Source organism: Salminus brasiliensis, chromosome 1 (genome assembly GCF_030463535.1).
Source record: "Salminus brasiliensis chromosome 1, fSalBra1.hap2, whole genome shotgun sequence".
In the NCBI taxonomy this organism is placed as follows: domain Eukaryota; kingdom Metazoa; phylum Chordata; class Actinopteri; order Characiformes; family Bryconidae; genus Salminus; species Salminus brasiliensis.
The window spans coordinates 18,950,773-18,967,711 of NC_132878.1; the positions used below are offsets into that span (position 1 = coordinate 18,950,773).

General features: G+C 38.0%; 1 protein-coding gene across 2 annotated transcripts in view; it reads right to left on the minus strand.

Moving 5' to 3' along the window:
* Positions 1-253: 253 nt before the first annotated feature.
* Positions 254-16,939, minus strand: part of lamc3 (laminin, gamma 3) — a 161,336-nt gene continuing 144,650 nt past the window's right edge. For both annotated transcript variants that reach the window (XM_072674061.1, XM_072674054.1), the window contains 10 exons: positions 15,416-15,660; positions 14,260-14,336; positions 13,813-13,947; positions 12,039-12,258; positions 9,899-10,033; positions 8,963-9,065; positions 7,439-7,641; positions 5,250-5,393; positions 3,605-3,704; positions 254-2,144 (listed from right to left, as the gene is read on the minus strand). In XM_072674061.1, the coding sequence (XP_072530162.1) occupies positions 1,894-2,144; positions 3,605-3,704; positions 5,250-5,393; positions 7,439-7,641; positions 8,963-9,065; positions 9,899-10,033; positions 12,039-12,258; positions 13,813-13,947; positions 14,260-14,336; positions 15,416-15,660 (1,613 nt within the window). In that variant the 3' untranslated portion in view covers positions 254-1,893. The remainder of the gene's footprint in view (positions 2,145-3,604; positions 3,705-5,249; positions 5,394-7,438; positions 7,642-8,962; positions 9,066-9,898; positions 10,034-12,038; positions 12,259-13,812; positions 13,948-14,259; positions 14,337-15,415; positions 15,661-16,939) is intronic.

Consider the following 16,939-nt stretch of genomic DNA (forward strand, 5'->3'; position numbering starts at 1 on the left):
GCAATTATCTGTAAATAAAACCTTTTTTTAAGAGCTTTTGCCTTCCATTATTTATATTTTGTATATAGTGTAATTTATCTACGGTTTGCATCTGAGTGTCTTGCAATCCCTTTGCTGCTGTGACACTGTAAATTTCCCCACTGTGGGACTAATAAAGGATTATCTTATCTTAAAATCAGTTTGTGGAATCTGAAAAACACCAACATTGCAATACATTTTTTGCTATAAATCACATCACGACACTGACAACAACTTCACACCTTACTTTCAACTGGTTTATTTGCTATGAGACATCAGCATTTCTTGTAAAACACATCCTGCAATTCAGTGTATATTGTGTATATGGAAAAAAAACAAACCAAAGCCCTACAGCTGGTATATGGTGCCATCTTGTGGTCAAATATGAAACTGCATGTTCGTCATGAACATCATGTTGGTTCTTGCTTTACCAAATGAATGCAGCCTGGCCACATACTGATAGTCCAAAATACATTTCCCAAATATGCACAGAAATTCTCTCACTCACAGCATCAGTGAATATTGTCCTCTACGCAGATCTCAACACATGTTAATGCCAACTCAACTTACTCACATAGACCAATCACCTACAGTTCTGTTATTATAATGAAATCAATATTTAATCACAGAGTATGGCACATATATTTTACATTCTTTATAAAGGGACTGACATGAAAAAGGAACTGAAGAGCAGACAGAGAGTCTCGTTCTCTCTTCCTATTAACTACATTTGAAGGAATACTCCAGAGTTTCATCCTAATCTCTGTCTGTCAGATCTGTGGTGTTTAGTTGATTACATAACCGCAATAACTACATTAGAATATCGGGTTGTAAATCTGTATAATTTGGTCTTTTAGAGATGGAAGAATTTGTGGCTGGTGTAGCATAGTGGGTAACATCATAGCCTTCACCAAGGGCTTCAATTCACCAGCTGGTCAAACACCACATGCCGGTAAGAGCTCTTGGGCAAGACCCTGAATGAGGTGATTCAACTGTAAGTTGCTGTAAATACGAGCATCAGTCAAATGCTAGACCTGTAATATGTTACGAGTGTGGTGACGCTTAGTGGCACAAAGCTTTGACAGGACAGGGGACTGCAGGTTAAACTGTCTGCTACGCTTAACAAGCTTAGTCCTTCTAATATCAGTACATGATGTGATGTTTCTGTAAGTATTAAAAGTTTGATGAATGATGCAATATTATAAGTCTGCATTGTGTGACGGGGTGGACATGTTATGCTTGCTGTAGAAAACAACTTATTATCAATCTTGAAGAAATGAAAAGCCTTTGAACTCATCTGTTCATCTAAAGACTTAAAAGTGACTCTTCATCATGTGAAATCATGTGACAGCACATTTATTATTTATGATTAAATAGGTTGGTGTGACGGAGATCAAGGCAAAAATGCTTCCATGTAGTAATAAATTCTACATTCTATTTAGTCAAATTTGTGACAGACCTTCAAGATACACCTGCCAAAGATACAGTATATATGTAAATAGTGATAAACACTAAATTGACTTTTTCTGGTTGCCATGGATACCGGAAATGAATTGCAATTGCCATTTTAATGTGTCTGAATGTACGATAAAATATTGGTATTACATTCCCTCATATCTATCTATCTCCCTCTGAGGTGAGTATTTGTTTATTCATTCATGCACCAAATTCACCAGCTGCCCAGCTGTTTTTACTCATTAGGCTTTATGCTCTCTCCTAAGTTCAGGGAAATGCTTTGAAATGACTGCCTGTGGTAACAGACAGTGCAGTAAAGATGTGGCAGACAGAGATTAGGCTGAAAAAACTAACACTCCTTATAATTTCAGTTCTGAGTAAGATTCCTCTTTCTCACTCTCCTCTCCTACTCTCCTTCCCTCAATGTCCCCGCTGTGGACACTCCTTAGGCAGGTTCTGAATGATGTCTGTCAGGCTGTCCCTCTCCTCTCTTATGTCCTGCAGGTTTTGCTCCAGCTGCAGTAGTTGTTTCTGCTGGTCCTCGGCAGCACCACGCAGCTTCTGGATCTTTCCACTCAATGCCGGGTTCTCCACGCTGGCCCGCAGAATCAGCAGGCGGGCCGCCGTCTCATTCAGCACACGGTCATACTTTCCCACAGCCGCATTCGCTTCTGCATAAGGAAACATGTATTTTGAGAGATATTTAATAATAAAAAGAAGAAGAATAATTACAACAATAACAATTATAATTACAATTTTCCTTCAGCAATAGTTAAACAATGATTTAATTTTTAACTCGTTATACAAAGGAAAATGCTTTGAGGCACAAACTAGAAACCAAATATAACTATAACTAATATATATATATATATATATATATAAAAAATCACTGTATTCAAAGCCCAATTGACTTCTATTCTGTGTGAGTTTTCAGTCACTGGCCTTTCTATTGTTTTCTTAGTGCAAGGAAACACTAAACAGTTATGTGGTAATCAACAGTATATTGCATTGCCAGTTCATTCTCAGTAATGTAGCGTATTGTCATGCCTGCCCCTGTTGTTATGTCTGCCTTTGTTCCCAAGCACATGGCTCTGTTTGTGTCTTGTCTGCCCTAGCCACGCCTGTCCATTATTGTTTCCACCAGAGTCTCCTTTGTAGCCACGGCCCCTTGTTAGTCCCAGGTGTTACTCGTGAGTCTCTTGTTAGTTTCTGTATAAGTACCCCTTGTGTTTCAGTCATCCCTTGTCTGGTCTGGTGCATGTATGTGAGAAGATGTTCCTGTTGCGTACATGGCCATGTCAGTTCATGGTTTGTAGATTTGGCCTGTTTATGGGATTTTTGTGTTTATTTAGTAAGCTTTGCTTGTTTGGTTTCTGTTTTCTTGTCCGGCATTAAAATATCCTGCAATTACATCCGCCTCTGTCTGGTGACAAACTGTGACACATATTCATATTTGGCTAGATCTCTACAGCATACAGAATTTTTAAATATATGTATCAATATAAAAAGGCAACTTTTAAAGAGAAGAAAAACCTTCTCAACTTTCAATGGAAGTCGATATAAATTGATTTTATTCCAAATCATTTTGGAGCATTTCTATTGGTCCATTCATCATGAAAGTGTGACAGAATTTAAAAGAACAACTGCTAGATTTACATCACTCAGAAATTTTATCCTTCCGCATCAATCAGTAATTGAGTATTTAACATTTCTCAGTCATTTCAGTATTCAAGATGACTTAGTTTCATCATCCAAAATAGCTCAATAATTGTAGTATTCAACATTATTCAGTCATTTCTTTATTCTTCATTACTCAGTAATTTTAGTATTCAACATTACTCAGTCATTTGAGTAGGCCAGAGGCTCTGTAATGTATCTGTCATGTAGTCTGTCAGACTGAAAAAGACAAGACAGGCATAACAAGACAGGAAAAAACAAGAAGACAGAAAATTAAAGAAAAAAGCAAGAACACATCAGTTTTGGACAGTAGAGGACAGAAATGTTACAGGTAAAGAAAACAGAGAAAAAGACAGGTAAGAAAAGAAAAGACAAATAAAGAAAATGACAGATGTGGAATGGACAAGAAAAAGATAACAAAATGACAGGAAAGAAGAAAGGTATCCAAATGTACCTAACTGACTCAGCAGCTCAGCCAGTGTGTGTGTAAATGCCTCCAACTGGATCTTAGCTGACTCCATGCTGTCCTTCACAACCTCTAATGAAACATCTGCCTGTAGAGCAGAGAAAGGGAGAGCATTCAGAAAAACACTAGAACCAAAGTGTGTAAAGCAGATCAAACATTTCGCCTCACACTAAAATCCAGTGCAAATCACTGAAAAGAGCCATTCAGAACAGTTTTGCGCCTCGTTCAGTTCTTTACACAATATCACGTAGTAAAGAGGTAGAAATTTCCCACTTCTCCTTCATAGGAGCACACACTTTGACACAGTGCACCCAAGATGGACAATACTCTGCAAAGTCCTCAGCGTTTTTTTATGTGGGCAGTAAGTGTTTAGAAATGTGTTGAAATGTGTTGCTCAGAAATGTCATCATTCATTTTTGCTCAGTATTTTAGCTTTCAACAAAACTCAATGATTACAATAATGGACATTATTCAGCAATGTTATAATTCATCAAAGCTCAGTAATGTCAGTATTTAATATTACTTAGTTATCTTATCATTCAATAATACTCTGTACTTTCAGCTTCCAACATTATTCAGTAGTTTCAGTATTTGGCATGACACTGTAATTTCAGTATTCACTATTACTCAGTAATTTCAGTATTTAACATTACTCTGTAATTCCAGTACTCAACAGTGCTCAGTAATTTCTGTACTCAGCACTACTCAGTAATTTCAGCATTCAGCAATACTCAGTAATTTCAACCTCCAAGAATACTCCAGTACTCAACAGTGCTCAGTATTTTCAGCACTCAACATTACTCTGTAATTTCAGTATCTAAGGTTATTTTGCAATTTCAGTATTTAAAATTATTCTGCAATTTCAGTATTTTACATTACTCTGTAATTTTAATACTCAACACTACACAGTCTTTTTTTGGTATTCAACATTATTCAGTATTTTCAGTATTCAACATTTCTCAGTAATTTCAATATTCAACATTACTTATTAATTTCAATATTCAGCATTTCTCAGTAATTTTAGTATTTAACATCACTCTGTAATTTCAGTATTCAACATTACTCAGCAATTTCAGTATTTAACATTACTCTGTAATTTCAGTACTCAATATTATTCAGTAATTTCAAGACTTGACAATACTCAGTAATTTCAGTATTCAACACTGTTCATTATTTTCTGTACTCATTACTCAGTAATTTGACATGACACTGTAGTTTCAGGATCCAACATTACTCAGTAATTTCAGTATTTAACATTACTCAGTGATTTCAGTATTTAACATTACTCAGTAATTTCAGTACTTAGCATTACAGTTTTAATACTTCATATTACTCTGTAATTTCAGCATTTAGAATTTCACCATTCAACATTACTCAGTGATTTCATTTATTTGCTTATAAATTCAGATCATTTAATACACTCCTGTTCCAAACGTCTAAACAGTAGTGTATACATTACTACATTACTGTATATTGTACTTTCATGCTGGTGTCAATTTCTTTTTTTTTGTTGATGACAACAACAACAAAAAGAAACTGTTAACCGTAAACTGGTATGACGCAGTGCAGCTTTAGGAGGCACAGATATAATCATTCACCAGCTCAGATAATGAAACCTATATGGACTGCTCACCTCATCCTTGTGCATGTTTGACTGCACCTGTGCCACTGTGTTCTCCTGCTCAGCCAGCTGCTGCACAGATGCATGCACAGCAGACTTCAGCTGCGCAGATGCCCTTTTCATCTGCTTTCCCCGTGACACAGATGCCTTGGCATCCTGCCACAGACAGTGAGCAAAAGACTGAGGATTAGCATTTGCCTTCTTCTATATCCTTCTATTACCTTATTTTAACAAAAACACTGAAAGTAATGCATTCAGACACTGTGTATTTTCTGTCAATGTACAAAATAAGCATGATGTTGTCCTTATTGTTGAATGCATTGAGCCCACATTCAGATCAGAATTTGGAATGCTACAGGCTTATTATTGTTTCTTAAGGTATTATTTGTTTCATTTTAAAAACAGTTAAAAGGGGGCTATTTCTGTATATCTAGAATGTACTTGTTAATAAAAGGATTTACACAATTAAAAGGACTTTATATTCTGCATCCAACTGAAAAGTTAACTAAAACAGTACAGGTATTTCTGAATGTGCCGTATGAAGCGAGCTTTATATAAGGTGCAGATATATAAGGTTTATATAAGAAAGTATATAGAGAGTATGTATTGTGTATGTTAATGTGTACACATTCTGCCTCCCTACCATGAGGGACTATGTACTCACCTTTACATCTGTGTAAACACCTGGGATGTGACAATAAACATGATTTGATTTGATTGATTTAAAGTTAAGGGGTGATGCAGATTGCATGTTGACTTATATTGCTAATTTGTCTTTGCAAAAGCAGTCTGGGTAGCAGAAACCGACTCCACTTAAAGCAGCATTATATTATGGTAGTTCTTGCTCCTAGGCTCCCCATACAGTCAGGAAATATAATGTCATATAATTCATGTGCATTTTACAAGCTGAGTGCGCATCTGAAAGTAAAATAAGCATGTGGACTGATGCGGTAGTAATTGAGAAGGGGGTTGAAAAGAAGCCTGCAGAGGCAGAACAGAGCAAGAGAATAATGCATCTGCATCAATGGGAGCATCAACATTCAGATGTCCTCACTATTTCATCGTCAATTGAGGCAGAGTTACAGATGCAGCAGAACTGTATTGAAAACTATTGTACTTTACATTGTTTATAGCAGACATAAAAGTGAAGCAGTGGTGGTTAGAGCTCAGGGCTAGAGCTCAGGGCTATTGATGACAGTGTTGTGGGTTTGATACCCAGGCTCGGCAAGTTGCCACTGTTGGGTCCTTGAGCAAGACCCTTCACCCTCTCTGCTTGCCGGGCGCCGCAACAATGACTGCCCATCGCTCCGGGCATGTGTGCTCACTGTCTACTGTGTGTGTTTCACTGGTGTGTATGTGTGTGTTTACCGCACGAATGGAATGAAAGCAGAAGCCAAACTCTATCTGTGTCAATCACAAATGATCAATTTGGTTGTCAATAATGTCAAGTGGTGGTAAACAAGACCTGATCTATTTACCGCCAACAATGCCTTAATTTCATTCCCTTTTTATTACATTTTTGTGTTTACACAGCTTTTTTGCTGCAAAAACCTTAAAAGTTGACTGTGCAAACAAATACATCCCAGTACAGATCAAAACAACAAAAAGCAGATAGAGACAAGACAATCAAATTCACCATTTGTGTTGGACAAAGATAGAATCTGGCCTTTAACACACACTAGGGATTAAACACACACACAGTGACTGTGAACACATGTGCCCAAAGCAAATAGCTGCAGCACCTGGGGAGCAGAAAGGGTGAAGGACCTCGCTCAAATGGGCCTAACAACAGGCCCAGGTATCAAACCCACAACCCTATTATAAATAGCCCGGTGCTCTAACCGCCGAGCCACCACTGCCACTTACACATGCACATACTACATATGCAAACAGTAGGTTTTTGTGAATCTTCTCCAGAATCATGAACAAAATACATTTCCATGCTGTTTTCACTTAAAAACTCAAAACACATCAGCTCTTTAGACATCACTGTATTTCCCAGCTTTCAGACATTTCAGACATGAGCTGTTCCAGTCATTTCCTATACCAAAGTATCTCTCATGCAGGTAATTTGGCACATCAACTTCACAGAGATTTGATTTGATTTGTCCGATTCCAGAGTAAAATAATATGTATGTGTGAAAGCACTTTCAGTGTAAATGCTGCTCCTCTGGGGAACAGTGATATGTTTCTAAACTCACCTTAGCCACAGCATTGGCCATGTCCATGGTCTGTGCAGCTGTGTTGCTAGCTAGTGTAGCATTCTCCAGGATGGGCTTCAGGGCTCTTTCAGCTTGTCTCACCTTTTTCTTCACTTCTATCAAGGTCTTCTCCTCCATGATGCTCTCTCTCTTCAGAACTGCCTTGGTCTGAGTGCGGAGGACAGGCCATTCCTGATGTATGCCTTAGTCAGGAGAGAGAGTTACAGACTGTGTGACTGCACTCTATTCTATGCAACTCTACCAGCCAAGGTAGTGTTTAAAAACTATTTATCTGCAGCTAATTTAAGTATTGCCAATAGAATATGACTCTCTGGAGCAGACCAACATGAACCTATTGGCACCATGCTTAATATCAGGCATCGGTTGGAGGAGAATAAACACTCCCAACATTGAGCTGTGCTGGAATGATTGTGTTCTGCACAAGGAAGTGGGTTTTATCAGGGAAAATAGAGTAGGAAGTACAGTTCAGTACAGTTACTGATATGTTGTGTGGGCTGGCTGAAAGAATGCAGGTTTGGTTATATTTCCCCCAGTGTCATGTCTGTTGTGGACTCAGGATAATGATGTCAACTCCAAGTCCAAGCATCTGCAACTGGGGATCATTAAATTCATCTTGATTTTTGACCCTTTTTTCATATCAGGTTGGATCTTGGCTTCTGGTCTGATTTTGTCCTATCCCTTACTTTTATTGATACCTGATTGTGATTTTGACATGAGTGAAAGCCGATAGAATCTGACATGTTCATTAACGTTACACAGAGCTATAATTTGCTAAACTAGGTATTGCAAAGTAGGTATAAACCTTGCTAGTCTGGACCACACCCTGAGGTGGAACAAAAGGCCGGACTCTATTTTAGCTAGGAATCCAAAGAAGAAGAAGGAGGAGACAGGATAAACTGTGTGGTATGGGTTGAAGGAGGGGTTATGGGCATGGTCCTTCTCCCAAAGTTAAGTTAAATTCTTCCACATTGAACTTCCTCAAGGAAAACGATGGAAACTAACAAGCCAACACTGATACCATTGATACACAAATTACAAAATTACAAATGTTTATTTGTATGTAATCTAATGTCATTGTTTTTCTGTGTGAATAAATGTTTACTGCTCATATAAATGACTTTACAATTTCTCTGAAGCCTAACATTTTATTTGTTTGCACAGAATTTCTATAGAAGTTCTGCAGAATTCTCTTCAATTTCACACAGTCTGTCGTTGAATCATTCATACCTTTTTATTTTAGCTTGATTCCCCTCTTGCAATTCCTAATGAGTTTCTATTCCACTCTTTTTAGACCCATCCTTCCTCGAAATCTGCCCTGCAAGTCTACATTCTATTCTGTACCAGTCTAGTTGTCAAGCTGGAATCTTACCTTGCAAGCTTATCTTTCCTTCCTTTGAGCATATTCAATATCAGAAATGCATTATGCTTTTGAAAATAAGGGAGAAAGAGAAAGATATTGAGGATGTGTTACAATAAAGAACCCTTTATGGCTAATAGCTTTACCTTCTAGATTCTTCCGTAGGGAAAAGGCCTCCGACTCTGTCTTCTTGGCTTCTATTACTGAAGAAAGAGCTGCCTCTTTAAGTCCCTGGGTAAGGGCTGTCAGCTTCAGAGGCAGAGGAGATGACACAGAGAAAGAAAAAATGAGACATAATGCCATTGTTGCAAAGACAAAGAAAGTCGTTAAAGTGAAATCTCTTATTTACGGCAGATTTGGCAGACTCAGTTGTGTAATTTTTATGTGTGTGTTGTTTTGCCGCTATATGTTTTATAGTATTCTACTTGTTTCCTGCTTGTGGATTACATTTCCTGCTTATGTCAACTTAAACAGAATACAGGATCAAGAGATAGGAAACAATAACACAGCATGTCAGTCATAAAGCACATATAATGTAAGCTACTTTATACGGTACTGAAAAGGATTTGGCACTGTGAAAATGAAAACAAATAAGATGCTAATTTGGGCAGAAAAGTGTTTATTTGCTCAGTAAAACACTTATATTAGAATAAATGCAAATAACATTAGTATAATAATCTTTGATTGTTTGCATATATATATATATATATATATATATATATATATATATATATATATATATATATATATATATATAATTATGATACAATATATGATAATAGAATAATAGAACAAATCTAGAAATTGTCTGAAGCGTCCAGGGGAAATCTTCAAGAAGTTCCTCAGACTTAGTTTTTCACATCAACATCAACATCAACATCGACATCTACAGCTTGGCTACAAGTGTTGCTAATAGAATAGGATTCTCTGGAGCAGATAAACATGGACCTGCCAATGATGGTGCTCCATCCAATATTTTTGGGATGAGGTGTGGAGTTGGGTATAACCCTTTCCTGTACAGTAGAGACAGTTACTTGTGAGTGGTAGCACTAGCATGGAGTCTTAGTTTTGGCTGCACTCACTTGATGGAACTCCTGAATGGTCTTCAGGGTCTTGTTCAGTTGAGGCTCTACCTCTTCTCTGGTTTTATTTAGCAGCTGCTCCTTCGACTGGATCAAGATATCAAGATTTGTAGTTCTATTGGCCAGGTCCAGACTCTAAACAAGAAATCAAAGTGTTTAGAATTTGTTCCTGTGTAACCCCCCCCCCCAAAGAGAAAAACACAAACATAAAAAAAAAAACAATTATACTTTAATTAAAGGCTTTCTACATAGGGAAAAGCATACATATCATCTATAATATCTCACGCTACTTTCAGTTTCGATGCTTTAATACATTTCATAGCAAGTAGTTTCATAATTTTGTTACAGGGCAATGCCTTTTCTTTATAACAGTGTTATAAATGAAACAAAAGTTTGTTACTTTAGTTTAAGGCCCCTTAATACAATACAATGTAATTTTGCATAAATTATACATAATGCTTATGTATACCTTGTATACCCATTTTTGTATACACATTTTATCTGGCAGTTGTTGTTTTTGTTTTATCCAAACTTAATGATGAATGGACCAATAGAAATGCTCAGAAATGACTTCGAATAAACTCTTATTACAGTGACTTCCACTGAAAGTCCCTTCTTAAATTAGGTAAAAATATTGTGTACAGACAAATTTGATATCCCATCTGCCAATCATTTTATAAGCCCCTATTACTCCTGTGGTACACTGGTAAAAGTATAAGATCCTTGAGGGCCTTTTGGAGGTTCCTTAGTTTGAAATTGTGAAGGAACTTCTTTGAAGAAACCTTCAAGGAACCTTTTTCTTGTAAAAACTTAAAGTTCCTCAAAGCATCTTAAAGTTCCTCCACAGTGACTGAAGAACTGAGAACTGAAGAACCTCCAAAAAGTTACATAAGGATTTTGAGCTGTTTGGCTTGTTTTCAATAAGAAAATTAAAGTTTAATTTGAAATGATTTATATCTGTCAGCCCTCTTGGTATCGCGTCCTCCCCGGGGCGATTCCGAGCCGCCGCCCACAGGCTCACACGAGGACTTCGGTTGTGTTTATGTTCATGTTTGATTCAATGTATTGGTTCAGTGTTTTGTCCATTTTCATGTGTTTTGATTCAGGTTTATCATGTGTTGTTTAGTTGATGTGTTTCACCTGAGACAGGGGGTACTTAAGAAGCTCGGCTACAGAGCTCCTCGCCGAGAATTGTAGCCCGAGAGGTTCGTGACTCAGATCACGGTTTGTTTAGGCCAGTTTGGTTCACAGTTCAGGTCCACTAGTGGACCTTGCTTCTAGCGTCGAGTTTTGTGAGGCACCTTCGCTCGCTCCCTGGATATATCCGCGACTCTCGCTCCAGCTAGGTTACCCTCTTTGACTTCGCGTCTTCAGGTTTGGTCAGCCTAGCTGTTTAGGGTTCAGTGGCTGGTTCCCCAGCTCTCTCCCCCCAGTTTGTGTAATCTCTGCGTGGTTCACGCTTGTCCTCCCTGAAATCTCCCCAGGCACGGCCTGGTAGGTTGTTTTGTGTTCCCAGTTCTCCCTCACCAGCTTTTACTGTTTAATCACTTTAGTTGCTGTATTGCTTGCTTTCATTTACCCACTGTGTTGCACCCCTTTTCTGTTAATAAAAGTTCGGTGTCTGGCCTAACCAACTATGACAATATCTCACTCATATCTGATTACAACAGTTGAAAAGTCAACAGTTCAATGTAAATGTTCGATCAATACTATATTTACATGCATAAGTAGAAAAAATACTTTCTTATGATTTGAATTTTATGAAAATTTGTCTTGTTTTGCAATAAACAAATTTATTTCCCCATATTTGTCATTTGTCATGTTATGTCATCTACTTTTTATATCAAAAAGCTATAAAGTATGTTAAAAATAGCCAAATTTGCATTGAATCTTGTTTTGTTGCATTACAAACATCAATAAGCCCACTGTGAATTCTCCAGGCTCACTCGGCATTACCCTGACTAGGAAGCTGGCAGTATAAAGTACGGGTAATGTCCAGGAAACAAACTTGGACATTTGTGTTCACACATACAGCTGCTCCGGGTAATGTTCAGAAAAGTTCTGGATTACTGTGCATGTCTGAAAGAGCCTTATGAAACCTTATGAAGCACAGTGAAGCACATTGGCAGTGTGAACAGACCTGTATCAGTTCTTTCAGCTGTGGTCCTGTAGCATCTGCTTCCCTGAGCTGTTGTGAGGTGATCCTGGTGACGTTCTCCTGCAGTTCAGGTAGAGTGGAGGTGATGTTTTGTAAAATGGCCTTTGCATCAGCGTGTTGCTCCTGCACTGACAGGTAGGCAGCTAGGGTCTCATTTGCCTGAAGTGTGAGGTTCTCTTTTAGCTCCTGCATCTCTGACAGCCTGACACACACACACACACACACACACACACACACACAATGAATCACCATGGTGTTTTTTAAACAAAGATGAAACATGAAGGACGTTTTAAACACACTGTCTGTCAAAAGTTTAAGGACATCCAGCCTACTCTAGATCCAGTAGTTTACTCAAAATACTTTCTTGTCCAGCATTTCTTCTGAAGGGCAGTGATGGACAATATAAAGATATTTTATTGTTGTTGGGATTCATTTTGATATTAACACACAATCTGAGCACCTTGTAAATACTGTATGGCTTTAAAGAACAATGGCCAACTGTATCTTTCAGTAAAAAGAGCTTAATTAGTCTCATTTAATTGGATGTAGTAAAGATCATTTTGAATAAAAATGACTGTACTACACTGAACACTCTAAAATATGTGCTTTATCTTAAAAAGTTAACCTGTTGCATTAAAAAATGTTAATTGCACTTAATAAAGTGAAGTTCAGTTATTAAGTTAAATTAACCCAATTAAAAAACAACATTTTTGGATGTTTATGTTATCTAGTAATACTAGTGCATTTTATTAAAATATTAGGTGTGTCAAAATGTTGTGATACATTCCAGTCAGTATCATGATCGCTCACTTCTAATCAAAGGCATTAATAGAGAGTTTGCTCCCCTTTGCTGCAGTAACAGCCTGTAGTATTGTAGGAAGACTTTGCATTAGTGAGGTCACGGACTGATATTAGATGACTTGTTCTGAATCACAAACACCAGTCTTACACCCCTGCTCCATAGTCGATCACTATACTACACTTACTATACCTTTTGAGCCCACACTTAGCACTGGCTGTGGATCTTAGTCTCATGTGTGGCCACTCCAGAGTGTCCTGTTCTATTGGCAATGCTTTTCAAGGAATGTAATACTTTGTATATATTTTCAACTCTCAGCTTCATGGTCATCAAAGTGTTTTCCTTGGTATTGAGTGTATGTTTTGCAAAAGTCATGATTTGACAGTGTAAATTACTGTCACAAGCACATATTGAAAACCTTTGTTTCCAAGGTGTTTAATCCCCTAAAAGATTTTCTATTGTGCTATTCCTGTCAAGCTTAGTACTGTCACAAATATTTCTATACAGTATTACATAACATATTTTTAAAATGACAACTTTACAGGAAATGGAAAAAAAAATATTTTCTTTCAATGGAAGTCAATCTAAAATATTTTATCCTATGGTATTTTGGAGCATTTCTATTTCATTGTCAAGTAGGCCTCTTATACTTTTAACAGTGTACCACAGAAGTAGTAGGGGCTTATAAAATGATTGGCAGATGGTATAGCAAATTTGTCTTGCCATAATGTTTTTACCTAATTTTAGAAAGGAAATGTACAGCCAAATCTTAAAACTAAAAAACAAAAATGTCAAAAACTAAAGATGAAAATAATAAAGCTGTTTTATTGAGCATTAGATGAACATTATGATCATATATTTTTCTTCATAAAAGATTAAAAAAAATGGGACCAATGGGACCAGCACAAAGGTGCCACAACATTTTCCGATCATTTTGTCCAGACAAACATTACTTACTGCTCTGTTAGGTCTTGTATTTGGAGCTCTGTTGAGTTATCCCCCAGCAGACTGAGCAGCATGGAATAGGTCCTGTTGGACACATTCAGTGCCTCACCTGCTAACTCTTCAATACGAGTGGCCATGTCTTTATGACTGTGGAAAAAGAAATACCTTTATGGGTCATCATATAGGGTTCAATTCTGTTGTTCTGTGGTTCAATTGAGAACCCGTGGTGGAAAGGCCAGAGTGGAATCAAATTGTACTTCATTCAATTTGTTGTTCAAAACTAGTTTGGTGGTGTCCAACCTGATATTAGCAGGTTGTGGTCCTTTGTGAAACCATCAGTGATAAGTGGCTTTATCTAGTCCAATTTTTGATTTTTCGACATAGCACTGGCCACTTGTGAACATTAGACACAAAAAGAACGCAACATGATTGGACTATAAATGCAATTGTCCAACCTACCTTTTCACTAAAGTTTCTGATTCATTCACCAGAGCATTCCACTGGGTTGGTCCTTTCGGGAGCACAAATGGGATTACCTGAAACATGCAGAGAAGCCAAAGAGTGCATTTTCAAGTTGTTCAGTTATTGCAACAAAAAAGCCACTTACAGAATGTACATGATTATATATATGATTTCCTGTCAGACTAACTTGTGACCTGTACCAAAAGTCTGAAATGACTGTTATTAGTGTAGATACATGTGTACACTGATCATAATAGGATGCTAGTAAAGCTGCACCATGATATCAGAAACCTCAGTTTTTCTATCATGTCGTTTGGCAGTTTACAGGTCATGGTAGTTTACTGTGTTTTCGCTTGGCCTATTTTGTATTTTTCAGTTCAGTTTCTGTTTGTTTCCTTTGCTAGTGTTTGATTTGTTCCCTGTTTGTTTGTTTTTGTTTTCCTTTTAATAAACACTTGCAGTTACGTCTGCCTCCGCGTCCAAGCTCCACACACCAATGCCAATGGGGGTGTTACTAAGTACTGACCATGCAGGGTGCCCAACTTTTGCTCTAGGCCCCTTTTCCTTTCATGCTATATTAAAAAGGCTATAGTAATTAGATAAATCATCCTATATTAATTGTGCCTTTTGGAAAACGGGTCATCTTTTACTGGCTCAGCTTTTTTTTTTTTTAGGTGCTCTGAAACTCTGAAAGTTTGGGAGGAGGAACATGCCCCTCCTCCCAATCTAATGTCCTATAAATACCATCTCTACCTTGTTCATGTGTCTATAACAATTCTCTTACAACCCTCCTCTGATCATATCTCTCATCTCTCATGGAGGACAGACTTCCAACCACCAAGCTGAAGCAACCTGAACTCCTCAGTTCTCTGTCTCCTTAAAATTATCATGCTAAAGGCCTTGTCCAAACTAGCCAACAAGAAAGTCACTATATATTACTCATCATTTAACGACAAAAGTTGCACGGCATGAGTTATTATTGAATAAAAAAAACACAAAATATTAATGTAACAAGTGATTCCAGACTTTTGGATGGTAGTAAGCCGCAATAGCAGTGCGTATTCATTCTGTGCCTTCTGTCTTTGTTGAACACACACACACACACACTCAGGCGCATACTCAACATGGAAGGACATGATCTGTGGAGACTCACCAGGCTGTTAAGATCAAGGGTCATCCTCTGAAGGCGCACCTGCGTATCCGTGACAACAACAAGCGTGTCTACTAGAGCTCGGCATTCGCTTGCTCCCGTCCCTTCCTCTCCCTGCTTGTCTTCTTTCCCCCCATCCACCACAAAACTGCAGTTCACTGCCATGGCAAAGTTACGTAGCTGCAGCTGTAGGGTCTGGGCAGATGTTTCCAGCTGCGAGAACTGGCTCGTGAAGGCTTCTCGCGCTTCTGTACAGAAACAAGGAGCGTGTGTACTCAGCCATTGATTTTGTCTCCATGGGCAAACAGAAATAAAGAAGCGAAAAAATCAACACGGAAACTGTTAAAAACCCAACAGCAGTGTTAACAGAGTTGTTAAAGGAGTGCAGCTTTTAAAACAGCAGGTGCTTGTGTAGAAACAGCAGGTGCGCTCATAAAAGGCCCTCTGAGAGTTTAGGAGCTAATCTTAGCATTTGCTGCAGAAATATGCAACATGGGGGGAAAACTGAAGTGAATGAGGTAGGTGAATATTCTCATCTCACACTGGGAACAGTGTCTGTCAATAGTTTAACATGATACTTTAACCCCTTAAAAAACGTTGGCAGGCTGAATGTTTTATTACAAACTTCTATTACCAGATAAAAGCCCCACCAGTTTGTACAGAAGTCCCTGTAGTTACTGAATAATACAGCTTAGTGTGTAATAAGCCTTTCTGTATTAAAGGGTTAAAGGGCCCGAATCATGAAAAACTCCCCAGTTTGAAAGTACATTGTGATCATAGTTAAGTTTTAAAAGAATGTTGTTCATGTCTCAAACCATAGGGTCCATTCACCATACGATCCATAAATGAAAACTAAACTGCAAAAACAGCCTGTTTTGCATCATTTGTTTTTGTGACGTCACAAAAAAACAATATATTGACATACATTATATGAGCGTATTTAGCCACAGTTTACCCTGATGTTTGCCCTGCAAAAAAGGTTTAAGGCATGTTTCAGCCTGACCTGCTTTTTGAATAATATACAATAGAGGACGGTCAATCCGAAAAAAAGTCATTTACAAACACTATATGGACAGGTGGAAGTGTTGGGGCACCTGCTCATCAGTTGTTTATGGGTATTACAAAGAGTTTAACCTGCTTTTGTTGGAGTTATGTTTGTCTCTACTGTCTAGGGAAAGCTTTTTACTAGATTTTGGAGAATTGCTGTGAAGATATGATTGCATTCAACAACAAGAGCATTGATAAGATCAGAATGTTGGCTGATCACCACCCTAACTCATCCCAAACTCAACAACTTATTCCAAATATGCTGGATGGGGCACCATCATGCTAGAAAATGCAGCTCCATTTCTCCTCAGCTCAATGGCATGGTAATAGGCATGGTGCCAAAAGGTTTATCTGCTAATGTTCATCTGCTCCACAGTCCAATTCTATTGACAGAGGCTTGCTACAGGGACTAGCCTAACAAGACAGGACAAGCTGTATGTGTGCATTTGCACATTTGTGTCAGCAAAGGGTTCAATTTAA